The 20,837-nt window shown below is 41.1% G+C and overlaps 1 protein-coding gene across 1 annotated transcript; it reads left to right on the top strand.

Annotated features, from left to right (window-relative positions):
* Positions 1 to 3,794: 3,794 nt before the first annotated feature.
* Positions 3,795 to 20,091, top strand: LOC130913944 (rho-related BTB domain-containing protein 2-like). Its single transcript, XM_057832924.1, has 10 exons — positions 3,795 to 4,065; positions 7,337 to 7,538; positions 7,628 to 7,731; positions 7,809 to 7,994; positions 8,103 to 9,043; positions 10,055 to 10,173; positions 10,511 to 10,661; positions 10,742 to 10,830; positions 10,896 to 11,001; positions 12,557 to 20,091. Exons 1-10 carry the CDS (start codon positions 4,001 to 4,003, stop codon positions 12,760 to 12,762), a joined length of 2,169 nt encoding a protein of 722 aa, XP_057688907.1. The 5' UTR covers positions 3,795 to 4,000; the 3' UTR covers positions 12,763 to 20,091.
* Positions 20,092 to 20,837: the final 746 nt, after the last annotated feature.

The raw sequence follows: 20,837 nt of genomic DNA, 5'->3' as shown, positions 1-20,837 counted from the left end.
GGAAGCTGGAGTCAAAATAGGTGACAGAACTGTGCAAAATCGCCTAAAGGAAATGGGATTTTCATACGGAAAGCTAAAAGGAAACCATCATTGACACTCAAACAGAAAAGAACAAGACAGCAGTGGGCTAAGGAGAGGCAATCATGGACTGTGAATGACTGGATGAAAGTTATTTTTAGTGATGAGTCAAGAATCTGCATTGTACAAGGTGATGATGCTGGAACTTTTGTTTGGTTCCGTTCCAGTGAGTTTTACAAAGATGACTACCTGAAGAAAGCATCAAAATTCCCTCAGTCCTTGATGATATGGGGCTGCATGTCAGGCAAAGGCACTGGGTAGATGGCTTTGGTTAAATCTTCAATAAATTTTTGGACAGCTTTCTTATCCCTTCAATTCAAAATATGTTTGGGGATAATGAAATAATTTTCCAAGATGACAATGCATCATGCCACAGAGCTAAAACTAAAGCATACCTTGGAAAGACTCATCCAGTTAATATCATGGCCTGCAAATAGCCCAGATCTCAATCCTATTGAAAACGTGTTGTGGAAATTGGGGGGGGGGGGGGGGGGGGGGGGGTCCACAGCAAGGCTCCGACCTGCAAGGATTATCTGGCATCTGCAAACAAAGAGAGTTGGCACCAAATTGAAGAAGAATACTCATCAAGTCCATCCCTCAGAGACTGCAAAAAAAAAAAAAGCCAGAGGTGGTACAACTAAATACTTGAGATGTGTTTTGATTGTTATCTCTTTGTTTGTTTCTCATGATTCAATATATTTTTCCTCAGAATTGAGTGATTCTGTATATATTTCCCTGCACTTGATCTATAAAAGTAACATTTACTGACCACCACAATGTTTTTTTTATTCATTTCTTTCAGTGTTTCTGAATGCCAAGGAGTTGTACTTTTGAACTAATTCATTATTTTTTCAAGCATTTTATCAGAGTTTGTTCTACATACTGCCGAGTTCCATCTGCCATGCCGACTCCGCTAAATCCATAGAGGATCCGGTCGCAGGTTTGTTCTGTCAAATTTCGGCGACCATAGCGGACACATCACATCCCTCTGGTCGGCGGTACGCGCCATTGCTTCGAATGCTAGAGTTGGGGGATCGTGCGCCTCGACGGCGGGAAAATCTGGAGTGGGTCTCAGTGTCCTTTGCCCTCTAATTGGACCGGACTCTACAAGCCATTCCACACTGGAACCACTCAATGTGCAATCACTGTCTAACAAAGCTGGACTCATCCAAGATCACATCACAGACAAGAAAATAGACTTTCTCTGTCTTACAGAGACCTGGCAGCAGCCTAATGTTTATTCTGTCCTCAATGAGGCTTGCCCCCCTGGATATAACTACCTCAGTAAGGCCCGCACTACTGGCCGCGGGGGGTGGCCTCGCTGTATTTCACTGTAGCACCATCCAAACAACCTTAATGTCTGTCCCACACGTCCACACTTTTGAACACCTGGCATTCAGCTGTAAACACATCACTTCACATCACACCACTTCTGCAACCATAGCAGTGATTTATCGCCCCTCAAAACCAAATCCATCATTCCTCATTGAAGTTCATGATTTTTTCATTTCACTTTGCACCCTACACTCTAACATACTGGTACTGGGCGATTTCAACATTCACATGGACTCACTCTCCTGTCGATTGGCTGCAGAATTCAAACAGGTTCAGGACTGTCTCAATCTCCACCAATCTGTTGATGGTCCCACCCACACCAAGGGCTACAGTCATTACAGATTCCATTCACATTTCAGGTCTTCACATCCAGGACATTGGCATTTCTGACCACCATGCAGGCACCTTCAAAATCCCTTTCCCTGCCCCCCTCACCAAACCACGTCGTCGTATATCCTTCAGGAATTTCAAGAACATCGACTCCACATCCCTCAGTCAGCACCTGCAACTCCTTTCTCCTCCTCCAAATACATCAGTCACTGGACTCATGGATTACTACAACCACAATCTCCTGTCTATCCTTGAGACTCATGCGCCACAAAAAAAACGGACAGTCACCTTCACCCGTTTAGCTCCTTGGTTTACAGAGGAGCTTAGATCACTTAAAAGGACTGGCTGAGTCCTGGAGCGGGCCTATGTTACATCAGGGCTGTTGGTGCGTAAGTTGGCCTACCGGGATCCTCACCGGAAATATGCCAAAGAACTCTCCAGGGCCAGGTCAGCACAGTACTCCAACATTACTAACAATACCTCGAGTAACTCCAAACAACTCTTCACCACCGTCAAACACCTCCTCAAACCTCAAACTTCAGCACACCACAACCAGACAGCCTCACAGTGCAACAAATTCATGGACTTCTTCACTTCCAAAATACACAATATTCGCGCGTCTTTCTCCCACACTTATAGTTCTGTCACATTATGTGACATTGCACCCGTCTCCCACGACCTGTCTCAATTTTCCCCCACAGCGCAGCAGGAGGTCGAGAAGGTCATCAGTAAATCCAAAACATCTACTTGCTCCCTCGACCCCTTCCCTTCCCCTCTGCTTAAAGCACACTGTCACTCCACCAGCCACTTAATAACAAATATTATCAATCTTTCTCTTCAAACCGGGCATGTTCCGGCCATCCTCAAAACAGCTATCATCAAGCCCCTCCTCAAAATAACCCACTGTTGATCCTGATCCTCTGTCAAATTACAGACCCATCTCCAATCTCCCCTTCATTTCTAAAATTCTTGAAAAAATTGTACCCATCCAACTTCACAACCACCTAAAATCAAACAGTTTATATGAAAAATTTCAGTCCGGTTATCGTCCATCCCGCAGCACCGACACAGCGCTCATCAGAGTCACCAATGACCTTCTGATGACCTCTGACTCCGGTTCTACTTCTCTCCTTATCCTTCTCGACCTCTCTGCTGCATTTGATACTGTTGATAATCACATCCTCTTTCACCTCCAACACGATATAGGTATCTCTTGCACTGCCCTTCAGTGGTTTAATTCATACCTCACGGGAAGGACCGAGTTTGTAGCCCTGGGGGATGCTAAATCCTGCCCTAACACTGTTATCTGTGGAGTCCCCCAGGGCTCTGTGCTCGGTCCAACCAAAGAGTACTATCTGCCACAAGCTGTGCCTTTTCACTGTGGTTTCATTTCCCATCAGCAAAACTAAATATATCGCTAACAAACATTAAACTTTAAGGGTTAAAGACATTAGCCAGACTGTGGAAAATCAGGTCAAATAAACGTATCTGGAAACATTATAATGGCGACATGCAGATGTACGACAACCAGCACGCTCCAATTCCATGTATCAACCCAGTTTGTTATGGATTGCGCAATCAGAGGTGAGGCTTTACTCGTTGCTGCCGCACCTCTCGTTTCATTTCTTTATTTGAACAGGAAATTGGCAAATTCAGCGATTTTGACTATAAAAATGTTTGAAATGAGTTATACATAAAGAGCAATGGACAAATATTAATATAAATTTGATGCTATAATTATTTTTTTTGTCATGATGACAGGTGAGGCTCTGCCTCCCCTGACCGCACGTCACTGATTTGTTGAGTGTGTTGTTAGTTAGCCAAGAGTATTATGTCACAGTGACCTGGCATGTGATCTCCAAAGCACCCTGCAGAGACAGATTAAAGAGCATGTGTTGCTCCTTCTAGGCCACCAAGGAGCTGTGACATGAGATTGATGGCACTTTAAAGTGGATCACTGTTTAGTAATGGACAGGCTTCTCTCTCTTTCCCCTGCCTTCCGTCCCTCTCTCTCTCTTCTCTCTCGCTCTCTTTCTCTCACCCGCCTATTATTAGCCACCGAGGCCGAGTGCGTGGATGGTGATCCATCCACATGACGGTCACGGCTGCAGCTCTGCGCGGTACCGGCAGGCGTGCAAGAGATCGGAATTATTACAGCATTTTCCCTCGCCAAGTCGACAGTTTTTGAAGCCTTGGCTAATTCGCCCCCGAAGATGAGGTTAAACAGGGGTTGCCGCCAGGTGCAAAGCCGCATCCGATGGAGTCGTGCTTTGTGTCTCGTCCCTCCGTCAACCCCATGCGGCACTTCCTCGCGTTATTACGGTAAGCAGCATGTGTGTGTTTGTTTTCAATCCTCATCGACGCTGTTTGGGTTATTTTCAAGCGATGGTTGGCTGCCTGATAAACACGGCCAAGAGTCAGTGGCAGGGTGTTACATAACGCGTAATGCAGCACAGCCTCATGACGAGGAGTGTCGGTGATCGGAGATGGGCGTCGTAAATGAGATGCCACCCTCCCCATATTTTTGCATTATGAGTGAATTAACGTGGAGTTCATGCTGAAAGTCCACAGTGCAGAATATGAATGACTATTAGCGGAGGAGGGGCTGAGGATTTATTGAGTCATACAGGCCCAAACGTGTCCACTAAAGGATACGTATTATTATGGGATGGCATCTTCATGAATGAAGGTAGTTTTTTTTTTGTTTTTTGTTTTTTTTTATGAATGGACGATGATGCAATTGTTCCCTGTGGAGAAAAGTGTCAAGAATGTGGAATACAGTAGTACAAAGAGTTATGAAAAGTGTGTTTTCCAAATGTGGTAAAATAAAGGAACGCTGCTTACTCATTGGCTGCCATTGACAGCGATCTAAGTCCAAATCTGGGGACTGGGAAGGTTTGCAGTTCATTTTCTGCCAGCCCTTCTAGTTCAGATGGATCAGACATCGGTCGTTGACAATAGCAATGACTTAAGTGGAAGTTCAGAATTTTTGACATTAGGCTTAATCTTCGAATCAACTCAGTCCAAATGGATTTGATGTCGATAATCAGTTAAAAATTAGACTACCGTGGTTATCGTTCTTAAAGGGGAAGTTTAGAATTGTGACTTTAGGCTTAAAGTGCGTACGACATGATAAAAAAAAAGTCTTAAATAACTTAAAATAATTTTACAAACTTTATTAAAAACAAAAACATTAAGAGGGGTTTTAATATCAAATTATTATAACTCATACTAACATTTATCTATTAAGAATTACTTGTCTTAAAAACAGAGGATCCCTTTAAGAACGACACCAATGATAATAAAATTAGTACAAATAACAATGCCTTGCCTCCTATGTCCTTCTCTTTCTTTCATCAGAACAAGGCCTGTCTGTACAGGACTGAATTACATCCGCTATTGTCGCTAGCCCACAATCTGAAGTAAACAATTCCAGGTTGAATACAAATTAGAGTGACGGATAGCAGTGGCTTAAGGGGAGAGGCTACAGTTACCTTGGAAACAATTCCTGGCTCAACAGCCACCATTTTCATTTTCCAGATGCACAAATAATCAGTTTATACTTTATGTTAGCCTCAGGCAGCACAGTGGTTGAGTGGTTTGCACATCCACTTGCAGTTACAATTTGAAACGTGTGCCTTCCTGAGGTGTTTGCATGTCCAGAACACAGCCAGATCTGGGTGTGTACACTTGAGCAACCACATTATGTCAGTTTATATTTACTTCCTTGTTCGAAAAGCTGTTTTTGTCTGGTTCCTGCTTCCTAGATAGAATGCTGTATTCATGAAAGAAGTTTTGGGCTTGGTGTCGAGATTGATCTGGTCTTGGTCTGGACTCCCTTAAGTCCAGGCTTTGTTTATGGTCAAAACTTTCACTTCACCTTCATTCATGGGATTTTAAGATAAATACTTTGTAAAAACAATAAGTAATGTGCATTCAATTTTTGTGCTTTTAGCATTCCACCATTCATGTAAATTACTGCAACCTTAACAGTGGTACCTCTACTTACGAACGTCTCTACATACAGAATTTTCAGGTTAAGACACGCCTCAACACGAAAATTATGGCTGGCACTCGCAGCTCTCAGAGTTTACTGAACGTAACATACTGCCATTGACTATTGCCTAGCATTCCTGGCATACAGTTGGCTAAGAGGGACCTCTACTGTATGTGTGTATCCCAGTGTCCTCTTTATTCGCCCCGCATGTGTAGACAGCTTTACATGAGTGTATTAACTTTTATTGTTTACTCTATTCATAGTTTTATACATTATGCACAACTCAAATTATATGTTTATTTAGCAATAATCTAATTGTAACATGTATTTATTAGATGTTTTGATGCATTTTAGGCATGATAAAAGATTTATGTCTGAGTTTTGGGGGGCTTTGAACGGATTAGGGCATTTACATGGACAATATGTCTCTTCTTACAGAATTTTCAAGTAATGAAACTACTTCCGGAACCAATAATTTCTATAAGTAGAGGTACCACTGTGCAGTATACGTATATATTATTTTAATTTTTAACATTTATTTTTCGGTCTTAGTCTGGTCTCGGTCCCAGTTTGTTTCCGGTTTGGTCTTGTCTCGATCTCGACTCCCGAAAGTCATGGTCTAGTGTTGGTTCCTGGGTTTGGTCTTGGGCTGGTCTTGGTCTCAGATAGTGAAGCACAACACTGCACGAGACACCAAGCTGTTTCACTTTATTTTAGATCACATTATCTTTACACTCTTAATTGAGAATTATATATTCTGAATATATCGCCTGCAGTGTTAGACGTAATAGGGGTTTTTACAATGGTGGTTGGGGGAATCTCGAAGTACAGTACTTTATAAACTTGTTCCAAAAGTAGAACAACTTTGAAGTCAACTCGCATTTGAGTTTCACATGTTTATCAAGTATCGCTTCTTCAATTGTAAAGCCAGATTTTTTAATTTTACATTTCTGTTTGATATCTTTAGATTTTGGGTCTCTGACCCTTTTTTTGTCTCAGGCCATATAATAGTTAAGGTTTCCCTCAGATGGCCATCATGACTGCAAATTCGTAAAAATGTATGACCCCCTTAAAAAACACAACAAATTGAATTAGAGGAGGTTCTTAAAACTGAAGCCAGTAAAAATGTTTGCTTCAATAGTGTTGTTGGATTAAGAGGGGCAAAAATGCTTGCAATATTTCGACTTTTTAAAAGTGACAGTCATCTCCAATTTTGGTATTTTAGCAGTAAAATGAAGCCAATTCATACGAAATTCTCTTGCAGGCTACACAAATATATGTTGCTGGATGAGATTTGGTACCCAGGCCTTCAGTTTGACACCAGTGCTTCAGCTTGTGCAGGGATTCTAGATACTAGTGCAAGTAGTGTAGGTTTATAGAAATAAAAAAAGTGTCTCTTAATTTTGTGTACTTGTCCCTTTAAAACTTGTGACATCACTGCCAAGGACCAAGTACTTGTGAATGGGAAGTCACAAGCCCATTCAGTGCTCACTCTGTGTGCAGAGTGTGCAAGAGGAGTTACATTGTCTTCAGTTCGCATGAATTGAAGGATTCCTTGTGCACTGATGCCGCATTTTGCTTTGGATTTTGCTTTAGCTCGCATTTGACAGAATCTGATATGGACTATGAGAGGCCCAACGTTGAAACCATCAAGTGTGTGGTGGTCGGAGACAACGCCGTCGGAAAGACCCGCCTTATTTGCGCTAGGGCCTGTAACGCTACACTCACACAGTACCAGTTACTGGCGACGCACGTGCCTACTGTCTGGGCTATAGACCAATACCGAGTATGCCAAGAGGTGAGACTGTAAACCAATAATGTAATTTTGACTACAACATCTTGATTTGTAAAGATGTTATGTATTATTTAATATGATCATTTTTAAAGGTGTTAGAGCGTTCTAGAGATGTGGTGGACGATGTCAGTGTTTCCCTTCGACTTTGGGATACTTTCGGAGACCACCACAAGGACAGACGTTTTGCATACGGCAGGTGAGAATAACAGAGATTATCGCTTTTTTCTCAAGGCGCTTTTCCTTATTTTTAATAATGCATTTGATTTCATTTAGGTCTGATGTGGTGGTACTGTGCTTTTCCATTGCCAATCCTAACTCTCTGTACCATGTGAAGACCATGTGGTACCCGGAGATTAAACACTTCTGTCCCCGTGCGCCGGTCATCCTGGTAGGCTGTCAGCTGGACCTACGCTACGCAGACTTGGAAGCGGTGAACAGAGCACGGAGGCCTTTGGCCAGGTTCCTGCATCCTTGTTATTTTATTTGAATAACAATGTCAAAACATTTATACCTGTAGCTTAGTGGATGGTATTGCTACACGGTTTGATTCCTGTTTCTCTTTTGCAGACCTATTAAATCCAATGAGATACTTCCTCCAGAGAGAGGTAGGGAGGTGGCCAAAGAGTTGGGAGTACCATATTACGAAACCAGTGTTGTCGCTCAATTTGGAGTTAAGGACGTCTTTGACAACGCTATCCGAGCTGCGCTCATATCCCGCCGCCACCTACAGTTTTGGAAGTCCCACCTTAGAAACGTGCAGCGGCCGCTCCTTCAGGCGCCCTTCCTGCCGCCGAAACCCCCACCCCCCATAATCACTGTGCCGCCTCCCCCGACGACCACAGAGGAGCACCCGGTCGGTCTTCTGGAGGACCCACACTGTGCTGACGTCATCCTGGTGCTCCAGGAGCGGCAAAAGATTTTTGCACACAAGATCTACTTATCGACATCGTCCTCAAAGTTCTACGACCTCTTTATCATGGAGACCCAAAACGAGGAGACGGAACGGCCCTCTCGCGGTCCACTCTCGGGCAGAGAACTGTTGATGCGTGCAGCGAGTTTCGACGTGTGCGAGAGCAGTGACGAAGGAGACAGGGCCAACTTGAGAGCATGTACCAGTGACGGAACCCTGAAAGACTCGCAGGGAGGCAGGCGGGGGCGCTTGCTTTCCTCCTGGAGCCGAGCGTTTGTGAGCATTCAGGAGGAATTGGTGGACGATCCCATCACGTACAGCCCCAGGCCCATGACTGTGGTGCACATGGACCAGTCCATGCAACTGGGACCCTTTCGAGCAGTGCTTCGCTACCTGTATACGGGCCAGCTGGACGAGAACGAGAAAGAGCTTATGCACATTGCCCACATCGCCGAGCTGCTTGAGGTGTTCGATTTGCGCATGATGGTGGCAAACATACTCAACAATGAAGCCTTCATGAACCAAGAAATCACCAAAGCCTTCCATGTACGCCGAACAAACCGGGTCAAAGAGTGCTTGGCTAAAGGAACCTTCTCTGGTAGATATAAACCTGTTCCAAGATTTGAGAGTATTGATTGAAAATGTAAATGAAAATGGAAACTTATACTGTGCACTGTGTATTGTACTAATGCATATTCTAACGTTGCTAATCGTTAATAACCCAAAGAGTTCAGAACTAACACTGGGTATGTCATGGTGCCCGGAAAGTGTCAGGCAATTTGCAAATTCTAAACGCCTTGCAAAAGAAAAACACTCAAATGCCAATAGCCACAGCATAATATAAATAGCCGCAACACAAATGCAAAATGACTGCAACGGAAGTAGTTAGCCTTACAACGGAAGTAGACTGACAACAGTAGCACACTTACAACAGTAGATACACTTTTGTAGCTCTTTCCTTGAAAACATCTCTGCCTTAGGCTTTTCAGAAGTTGTAATCCAGTAGAGATTGCGGTTATAATGTTAGCCACTAACATCATACAGTAGAGATTCGTGTAGCTATGATGTTAGCCACTAACGCTTCTGTTGTGAGCACACACTGGTTAATGTTCGTGTTGCGGCTATTGGCATTCACGTTTTTTAAGTTTTGGAAAGTGTTTAGAATTTACGAAATGCTTGACACTTCTCAGCCACTGTAGTATCTGACCAGAGTGAGGTCAGTTCTACTTTTCCTTCAGTAATGTTCAATCTTTTTGCCCTGATTAAAAACTGGTGCTAGGCTGCTTGCAAACAGTGACATTAGACTAGTCCTTCCTTCCTGTATTTATGTAGCCAAACACCTCACTGTAGCTATTTTTTGGCGTTGTATATGAAATTGATCTATAAAGACACTGAGTAAGCACCAAAATAACACAAGTTTACCTACAAGATGGTAGACGCACACACGAAAACTCCAGCAATGTACGGTACTATCCTGATTAAGATTGTCTATAACTCACTCTGGAAAAACTAACAGAATGATAATACAGACTATAAATAGAAATACATTATATACTGACAATATTGTAACTTGAAATAGCTAAAATGATATGTCAACATTCTTGTGCAGATGTAAACTTCAAATTAGACGATGGAACCATTATGGCCCACAAGCCTCTGCTCATCTCAAGTTGTGACTGGATGGCAGCTATGTTTGGTGGACCTTTTGTGGAGAGTTGCACCAAAGAGGTAAAAGAAATTTAGTTTATCCAAGAATAGTTTTCATTTGTCTATGTAAAATCCTGCTGCTATGCCTGTAACTTTCACCCATAACACTCACCATGATGGGAATGCAATTACTTCAGAATCAAATCTTGCACATTACTGGATGAAATAAGTCGGCACCACTCAGTTGTATTGTATGTTTTCAAAGTGTAATTTCATTAGAATCTCACAAATGTGTCGTAATCGAATTACTCTGGTGTCTGTGGTTCCATTTTCAGCTGATGAAAAGGGTATGATCTTTACGTGTAGCTTTATATGTGAGGTTGAAAAACTGATGATGTCCCATCTGTGTATGTCCAAGGTTCTGTTTCCCAACACCACTCGCAGCTGTATGAGGGCTGTGCTGGAGTATCTTTACACGGGCCGCTTCTGTTCTCGTTCTGACCTGGACGCAATGGAACTTATTGTTCTTGCCAATCGTCTCTGCCTCCCCCACTTGGTTGCACTCACAGGTAATACATTTACAGTGTAGTTATTAGATCATTAGATAATGATTGAGTGTGGGCTTAGATGACTGGGTTTATTTCTACAGAACTCTACACGGTAACAGTGCTGACGGAGGCAGCAATGATGGGTGCTGACATTGACGGAGAGGTTTTGGTTTATCTTGACATGGCTCAGGTAAGGCAATTCTCCAAGTCCTCTTTTGTGAATTTAATAAGGGCAACCGTTTTTCTTCGATGTAGTTTCATGGAGCCCAGCAGCTGACTGGCTGGTGCCTTCACCACATCTGTACTAACTACAACAGTGTTTGCCGCAAGTTCCCCAGAGACATGAAGGCCAAGTCTGCAGGTAACATGTCAGACCAAGGAGGGACATACAAAGCATTGCATTTATATCTAGCAGAAGGAGACTTGTTCCAATTTTCCCCAGCTTTATCGGGTTTCTTTTCACGGTGCTGTTTTGTTGATAAAATGTCATCACCACAAATGGATTGTGTGATATAATAAGGGTTCAGAAGGGAAATGTTTGTCATCGTAATGACTCATTTGATGACATGTTTCTCCACGCTGTTTTTAGCATGAGCGGCAGCACATCGATTATCTGACAATAAGTATAGTGATCCCTTTGTACTTCAAACTTCGTGCCCACAGTCCATCGTGGATTTTTTTTTTCAATTATAGAAAAAAAAAATACAAATGAGCTGTCCTGAGCAAATCGCGTAGTCTCATTCACCCTCTCCCTGCTCTTTCTTGTTCAGGCAGTCCACTGGAGTTGCTTATTTAAGTTAACAATGACTGACAGACGGTTAAGCTTTGATCTTGCCACAGATCCCTAGGAGCTTAAGCATCAAAGTGCCGCATGCGTCAATCATCGTTTAACTTGTTGAACAGTTGCTGTGGCAACTCATTGTGTGTAAGTGAGCAGCTTGAGCAGATTTGGTGCACTCACTCAATGAATCATTTCATAAAGACAAGCATTTTTGTACTTTATTCTTGTTTAAAAATAATTCGGTGGGACAGTAACATGTTCCAAACTTATAATTATTACATTTGAAGTACTTAAAAAACATTTTTTAAAATATACATATACTTAAGTTTTTTTTTTTTTTTTTTTTATTATACTTTTGGGAAAAAAAGTGAAAAATCATGTGTAATATGTATCTGTTTCCTATGCTAAATCTGAATAAATACATTGAACACACACAAAAAAAAGTAATTTTTTTTTTTTTTTTTTTGCGGGGGGGCGCTATTTTGTGGTTTTTCACTTATCGTGGTGGGTTCTGGTCCCCATATTTTCTGGGGGGCGCTCGGGGCACTATTTCGCCGTTTTTCACTTATCGTGGCGGGTTCTAGTCCTCAGTAACCTCGAAAAACGAGGGATCACTGTATAATGAAAGAAATATTGCCAAACAGTTCTTTAAAATCACAATTGAATAACTGGTCATATTTTTTTCTGAAGAAGTCATGTGTGTCTTTAAGAATTGTCAAATAGAGCAATCCAACTGGAGAATTTATTAGCAAATCAGAAGCTCTGCTACATCAATCTGAAATCTGATTAGTTCAGATTTATATTCATATAGCAACACAGAAGCTGAAATCTGACTGGGTAGAAAAAACAGAAATGACTGGAAGCGGTGCAGGCAAGATGCAAATGATTAATATTAATAATATGACATTTTATTTCTAAAGCGCTTTTCAAGCCACACAAAGACGATTATAACAACAATAACAATTAATATAGATTCAAGTCAGTTGTTAAATACAGGTCATTGCTCTTGCAACATTTAGGCCAGCAGAAAAAAGTTTCCGAAGGCCTTCAGTGTACACCACCGACTGCTACTAGGAGTCTATCCAAGCCAGTGAGTGACTCTATTCATGAAATATTTCCCCCCTTTCAAACACAGACAACCAAGATCACTTTGAGAAGCACCGTTGGCCGCCAGTGTGGTTCCTGAAGGAGGACGACCACTACCAAAGAGCACGCAAGGAACGCGACAAGGAGGACTACTTGTACCAGAGACGGCAATGTAAACGCAAGTGGCTCTTCTGGAACCTTCCTTCTGCTCCCAACTCGAACTCTTCTTCTTCTAGTTCATCTGCTGTCATCTGAGAACGTGAAGGTTTGTGATGACGAGAGGAATGGACATACAGCTAAATTATTGACTGTCGTCGTGCACTTTTTCCTCTTCTTTGTTTAGTCAAGATATGGAGATCAGCTTAATTTGTCTTTTAGATCTATTTATTCAAAGAATTACAAGGTGCACACTGGATTGAAGTGTCAGCACAAAAATAAAAACGGTTTAAAACAGAATATATACAGTATAAGAACAGTATGATCACAGTCATCGTCTAAGCTGAACTGATAACCAAGTGCTGCTTATCAGCTGTAACAACCAGCAAATCAACACAGAACCTGAGTCTCAGAGATTTAGCACTTTGCCCTTAAGTGTTTGTACAATCTACCACACAATGAGTACAGTTCTTCATCAACAACTACAGGGCCGCCGCTTCATAGACCATACCAACTGGAGTTGTGTCTACAGTGAATGTGACACTATTGCCACATGTGTTATCTTTCTTGGATGTTTGTATTCACCTTGTAGAGCTAAAAGTGAGTAATACGTGTTGTGATCTTGTCCGTGGCCACAAAAGGGCTGTCGTTTACATGAAAGCATGTTGTGTCCTGAGAGACAACCAGAGGTGGGTAGTAACGCATTACATTTACTCCGTTACATTCACTTGAGTAACTTTTTGAGAAAAATGTACTTCTAAGATTAGTTTTACTAAGCCACACTTTTTACTTTTAGATGAGTAGATTTGTGAAAAAGAAACTCTACTCTTACTCCGCTACTTTGGGCTACACTGGTCATTACATGTTTCCTCTTTATTCTACGAATTAGATTTTACTTTGTTTTTTCAGCAATGCCAACAGTAGCTCTACCAGTTTCACCAATTAGACATCGCAACAATAATCACATAATTGAAATATACCAATCAGACTCAAGCTTGCCATTCGAAGATCATGCTGACCAGTTCAATCATGTGGCGTCTTTTTTTTTTTTTTCTTTTAAACCTGTTCTGTTCAGCTGTTTGACACGGAGAATGGAAGTGTAAATGTCCGGTTGGTCTGAACAGTTTTAATGTTTCACATTGGAGTATGACATACTCTGATTATGATCATTCAACATACCTTGTTTATTAAGACAAAGCAGCAAACAGGAAGAGTTTATGGGGGAACAGAAGAAAAGAAGAAACACAACAACAAGAAATACATTGAATGCCTACACTAACTATGAATATGTTGGTGCTATCATCAGCTAGATGTATTTCCGGTTGACAACATGTGGGGGGCCTGTTGACAAGTGAAAGGGGGGGGGGGTGCGATAAGTGATTGGGAGGGGTGGAGTGTACACAAATCAGCTCTGTGATCTAGAAACCAGTAATCGTGTGAATCCCCTGTGAGTGTAAGCCCGTTGACAACCGACCCTACTCTGCCCCACCGGCAATCCCGGCACCGAGGCCCCCCAGCCGAGTGGGACTAACCACATCCAGCCGTGTGTGAGCCCCATCAAACATGCGACAGCTATGCAGACGAGCGGAGACGCCACGCAGACGCCACCCCAGGGCCACGGCCCCCACCAAGCCAGCTCGGGGAGGGAGGGCGGGGGTGGAGGAGCCAGCACAGCCCATCCCTCCTCCTGCAGCCCAGCAAAGGGTCCATCGTCACCCCCCAGGAATCTAGGGTGGTCCCCCAGGCTACCCGCACCCCCATCAGCTGGCCTTCAGGGATGGGAAGACGCACCACCAACCCTCACAATAACCCCCAACCCCGTCCGCTCTTGAGCCACAGCCGCGGCCCCTCAATCGGTACACCGCACCATGGGACCCCCAACGGCCCACCAAGCCCAAGGCAGGGTCCCCCGCCGGAGCAGGCGACACTCAGCCGACACACCGGGGTCCAGCCAGCGACCCGCGACGGAGCGCAGGGCGGGTACCCAGGCAGAGAAGAGAGGGGAAGGCGGAAGCAAGAGAACGCCCCGGGAGCCACGCCAAAGAGAAAAAGTGTGGCACCCGACTACCACCTTATTACTGTGGCAGCCATTACCCAGCACCGTGATGTGATTGTGTCGGGAGGGTAGTGCAATGTATGCATTAAAATAGGAGAACTCGGCTTGGGGCATCGGGACCGCTGCGTGGAAATTCTACCCAGCCGTCCATCCTACCGCTCTTTGCTGGAGCTCCACGGTGGAGTATGATGTGTGTGGTGTGTGGCGTCTTTAAAGCACCGTAAAAAAAAAAAAAAAAATGGAGTGCTGCCCTCAACCTGACTCGAAAGCGTGGATTTTAACCTCTCTCCCAGTTTTTATTTAGAACCCATTGACCACGGAAAACCGGAGATATGGTCCTTTTATAATAGAAATTATAAAGAAGCTATTTAACTATTCAAACTAGGAACTATTTTCTCCACTATAGGGGACTCATGCTTTAGTTCTGCAGATTTTAATCTCTAGCCGGAATTCAATGAATCCCCCCCCCCCCCCCCCCTTTGGCTTAATGGGGTTATGTAATAGGTTAAAGTACTGTATAATAACAGTTCATATACTGTAGATAACTTTGTGCTGAGAAAAAATAGCATTGTTCTAAAAAAAAAAAAAAAAAAAAAAAACAACCATTGTAAGCAATTACTTACAATGTTACTTATTATTGGAGTATATTTTTCACCAAATACTTTTTTTTTTTACATGTATGTCAGTACATTTTGAGGATGATTACTTTTTCTCTTACATGAGTAATATCATTTTGAAATTACTTTAGTATATCTTTTGGCTACTCTACCCACCTCTGGAGACAACAGACCCTGAATTATCTGTATTTTCAGTCAAAAGTGATCAGATCACTTCTATCACCACAGAAAACGAATTAATCAGTAACTGTCAACCCCGGATGCTTAATTAGTTACACACCAAGACAGTGTCATTTAAAGCTGCTGCTATTTACGGTGATTTGTGTTTCTTGCACTATTTGTTTAAGATTGTCATACGTATGTTGTATGTGATTGCATCGCAACAGTTTGTGATATTCAGTGAACAAAAGGGGATTGTAAATTGTATATTGAATGTTAGATTAAGTGCGTTAGTTTAATGTGCAGTTACCTTGTATTGTGCACTGCAGGCAGTGAGCAGAACCGCACACTATAAATGATTAATATATCACGGAATACAGACTTGACTAATCGTTTATGTGCAGCTACTTAACGTTGTGGGAAAATGACCCAATGACTAATTTTGCTGGCCTCCAATTACATCACTACTACTGTTTTATACTGTACAATAACGGCATTGTAGACAAGTTTAATGTACAAGCGCACTGCAATATAGAAAGGTCTATTAAGGTCACACATTTGAATTCATAAAATATTTTTAGGTTTTGGCCTTTTCATTGTGAAATAGGGGTGGGAACCTATGGGTAGCTGACGATGCGATACGATACGATTTGCGATATAAGGCTCATGATAACGATGATCTCAAGATATGGCGATACAGCAATTATCAATACATAGAAAAATAGGCTATTTTTACCCTTCAGCTGCGAATTGGAATGAGTTTATCACGAGTAGACATCCCATTCACTGCCATCCCTCCCAGTTCAAATGGATTGGACATCTATCGCCGTCAGTGGCAGCCATTGCTAGGCAACCAGTTCATTTTGGATCATTTGACTTCATTACCTGTTGATTTTGGTCACTTCCTTTTCATTTTGGGGCATTAATGGGTCACTTCCTGTTGATTTTGGGGCATTTACAGGTCACTTCCTGTTGATTTTGGGTGACTGAAAAGGAAGTGACTCAAGAATGTCCCCAAATGAATAGGAAGTAATCCCGGTTTTACACCAGACACCGCTGCAACACATCAGCGCAGAAGCATTCCAGCAATTTTTTTTTTCTTAATTTTTGCGTGGCACTTTAACTTGAGAGAATATAGGATTTTAAAACCGTTCATATGAAAAAAAAAAAGATTAATTGAGGCTTTTGATTTTGAAAACACTTGCTAAAATCTTTGTCATAGCTTCTCATGAGCACAGGTCTTTTTTCTTATTTCTTCCAGAAACAAAGCTAACCAACACGCTTTATCTTAAAGGCAACTGGTTGTTGTATTGTTATCTTTAAATACCCGGTACTCTTGGACTCGCAGTCTTGCAATCCTCGCGTGAATCGATCGAGCCGCTCCACAGATGCTCTGCTCGTAAAACGCATTTTGTTGAAATTGGTTGAAATATCAGCAATGCGTCGGCGATGTTGACTCGCCTGGTGTAAAACAGGGGTGACTCAAAATCAACAGGAGGTAACCTGTAAATGCCCACACAAGACTGGCTGTGAATACTCATTGTCTAGCGCCGTCAATGGCAGCCAGTTAGCTAACGTAGACACTATTCTAACGGAAAATTTTGGAAGCAACCTGTTGGTTTTTTCAACAGTGGCACTATATACAGTATATATCGATTCTTTGCGGGAGCGTATCGATGAAATTTTGGGCTACAAAGTGTCACGATATACAGTAGTACCTCTACTTATGAACGTCTCTACATACAGAATTTTCAGGTTAAGACATGCCTCAACGGGAAAATATTACCGCTTGTTACGAAAAGAAACCCAGGATATGAAAGGCAAAAAGACAGTATGGCTGGTAATCGCAGCCATAAACATATTTGTAGCTGCTCCGCTATTGCCTAGCATTCCCGGCATCCAATAGGCTAAAAGGGACTGCTACTGTATGTGTGTATCCCAGCGTCCTCTTCATTCGCCTCTCGTGTTCCAACAGCTTTACATAAGTGTATTAACTTTTAGTGTGCACAACTCTGATTTTATGTTTATTTGGCTATAATATAATTGTAACATGTATTTGTTATATGTTTTGATGCATTTCTATGCATTATAAAAGATTTATGTCTGAATTTTGGGGGCTTGGAATGGATTAGGGCATTTACATGGAAAACACATCTCTACTTATAGAATTTTCAAGTTACGAAACTACTTCCAGAACAAATTAATTTCATAAGTAGAGGTACCACTGTATTACTTTCTAGATATATTGTCACACCCCTATTATGAAATACGATTATCTAATTGTTTCTACACTTAATGAATAAGGTATTCCTTAGCAGAATAGAAATAAACTTTTGTCAACCATGGTCAGATGTTACAAGATGAAACAACAATACTGGTTCCTTTATCTGTGTATTATTCGTTCATTGCATATTTGTATTAGAATCTAAAATTGGAAAACGGGTAACTACTTAGTATTTAATTTCTTATTTTCAAATCAAAAAATCGGAAAAACAAATCATGGCCGATTTTTCTCTGTTTTGATTTTGTTTTGAAATTAAAAATAGATTATGATTTCATGGAGTAACATGGTATTTTTATTCTATTTGTTTTTGGTTTGTATCATTTATTATGTGTTTTGACCTGCAAGTTGTTGACGTTTTACGTGAGACTTTATCTACCGTTTTATCTTCCGTCCTAAGTGTGACACGCTTTCCCTCTTTAAAAAGCACATATACCTTCACCATCCTTGACAAAAACGTTAATTAATAATGTTAATAACAGTAAAACTTTAGCAATTGTGCTGCTGGATTCACCAATCAATGGAATCACCCAGTAGAAACGGACCGACCTTCCTGAGGGGAAAAAAAAATGTCAACAACCTCTGTGTCACAGCATATCAAAAATGATACATGGTACATGATAATTCCATTCTCAAACTCTATTTTTAATTTCAAAATAAATATAAAAAAGCGAAGAATAGGCCGTTATTTGTTTTCCAATTTTTGATTTGAAAACGAGAAATGAAATATCAAGTCGTTAACCGTTTCCCGATTGTGGACTCTAAAACCAATATGGGATCAAGGAATGATACACTGATATTTCTTCTCATTGTTCTACTATGAAAAGCATGTATTTCCAATCTTTAAACATCAATTCATACTTTGTGTTTCAAATACAAAAGGGAAAAAAACTGACAAAATACATGCTTTTCATTTAATAAAAACAATATATGCACTGTATGTGAAAACCAGTTGTAACTCTAATCAGCAGTAAAATAAGTAATGTTAAGATTTCTCCCCCCAGTGGTGGGTTTCGTACATAAACATGCATTTATCGCCTCAGCACATTGCTTTTCAAGAGTTTTCTGCTAATTTATTGCATCAAAGGACACCTCACGCCTTAATGTACAGTGTCAGTGTATGGTATTGAATGTAAAGTAGTGTTGCTTTGTGGATATCAATGTTTATATTTTAAAATGTGGATGTCAAAGAATTTATCATTGTGCTAGTCTGAACGTTGCATATCTTATTGAAAGCTCACGACACAAAATTTACAATCCTGGTCAAGACTAAGCTATGTTAAAAAAAAAAAAAAAAAAAAACAGTTTGCCACAGGGATCTAAAGTTAATGTATTCCATTCAAGCAAGAATTATTCAATGAAAAACTAGTATGGCCATGGGAAATAGACTGGAAGTCATAATTGTAAATAATCGCAAGTCGTATGATCTATTGCATAGTTTAATGTTTTTCTACTATGCATATTGAAATGTCTGACTTTGAAACTTGCACTGCTTTACCAGGTCCTCTTTAAATGACACGAATAATTAGATATGTAGGCAACATCAGGTTTAATGAAAAGAAGAAAATATGATCAAATTCTTCTTAGGGCCCTTTTCATGTGTTTGGGTGCTAATATTGCCGCTGCGGAGAAGCACAAACCAAAGGGAGCTTAAGCAGCACCAGGAGTACATCAATATGTATATGCTGCACAATCACTACTGCATAGTTTTATGAGGCCTTGTTTGGAAATTGTGAAGAAAAAAAAGAGAAACCTAAAAAAAGAACTTGAATGTTTTCTCAGTGTTTAAACCCTAGATGACATTTTCCGTAGTCATCGGGTGGTTTTGTTTCTCAAAAATGCTATTTGTAATGTTTATTGATCTGGAATTCTGTAGCATGTGTTCTTGAAAATATGTAAAAAGAATTTACTAAATAAAACATGGACCATCATTTGCAGTTTGTGTGTGTGTGGGTGAACAGTCTTTAAGCCTTTACTGGTCAAGTGCATATTTTTGGTAATTAAAACAACAACAACAAAAGAACAAACAGAACTTCATAAAGACCTGGCGTCCACATACACGAACATCAAATTTTGGCTAATGTCCGTCAAAATATTAGCATTAAGGTATACAAATGTGGTCTACATGGCCCTAAATGTGATGTCCACAAATGTGGACTTCATGTCTCACATATAGTTATATTATTTGTTAATTATTAATCATTATCATTTAGATTTTTTTTTTAATGAAAACTAGGACTCTAAAGTTAATTGTTAATAATAACAACGTAATAACTATATATATGTGTGTGTGTGTGTATGTGTGTGTGTGTATAGATAGATAGATAGATAGATAGATAGATAGATAGAGTGCCTTGCAAAAGTATTCGGCCCCCTTGAACCTTGCAACCTTTCGCCACATTTCAGGCTTCAAACATAAAGATATAAAATTTTAATTTTTTGTCAAGAATCAACAACAAGTGGGACACAATCGTGAAGTGGAACAAAATTTATTGGATAATTTAAACTTTTTTAACAAATAAAAAACTGAAAAGTGGGGCGTGCAATATTATTCGGCCCCCTTGCGTTAATACTTTGTAGCGCCACCTTTTGCTCCAATTACAGCTGCAAGTCGCTTGGGGTATGTTTCTATCAGTTTTGCACATCGAGAGACTGACATTCTTGCCCATTCTTCCTTGCAAAACAGCTCGAGCTCAGTGAGGTTGGATGGAGAGTGTTTGTGAACAGCAGTCTTCAGCTCTTACAGCAGATTCTCGATTGGATTCAGGTCTGGACTTTGACTTGGCCATTCTAACACCTGGATACGTTTATTTTTGAACCATTCCATTGTAGATTTGGCTTTATGTTTTGGATCATTGTCCTGTTGGAAGATAAATCTCCGTCCCAGTCTCAGGTCTTACCAACAGGTTTTCTTCCAGAATGTTCCTGTATTTGGCTGCATCCATCTTCCCGTCAATTTTAACCATCTTCCCTGTCCCTGCTGAAGAAAAGCAGGCCCAAACCATGATGGTGCCACCACCATGTTTGACAGTGGGGATGGTGTGTTCAGGGTGATTAGCTG

This window comes from Corythoichthys intestinalis, chromosome 3 (genome assembly GCF_030265065.1).
Source record: "Corythoichthys intestinalis isolate RoL2023-P3 chromosome 3, ASM3026506v1, whole genome shotgun sequence".
NCBI classification, from domain to species: domain Eukaryota; kingdom Metazoa; phylum Chordata; class Actinopteri; order Syngnathiformes; family Syngnathidae; genus Corythoichthys; species Corythoichthys intestinalis.
Note: the sequence above shows the minus strand (reverse complement) of the source record. Positions and strands in the feature narration are given on the sequence as shown.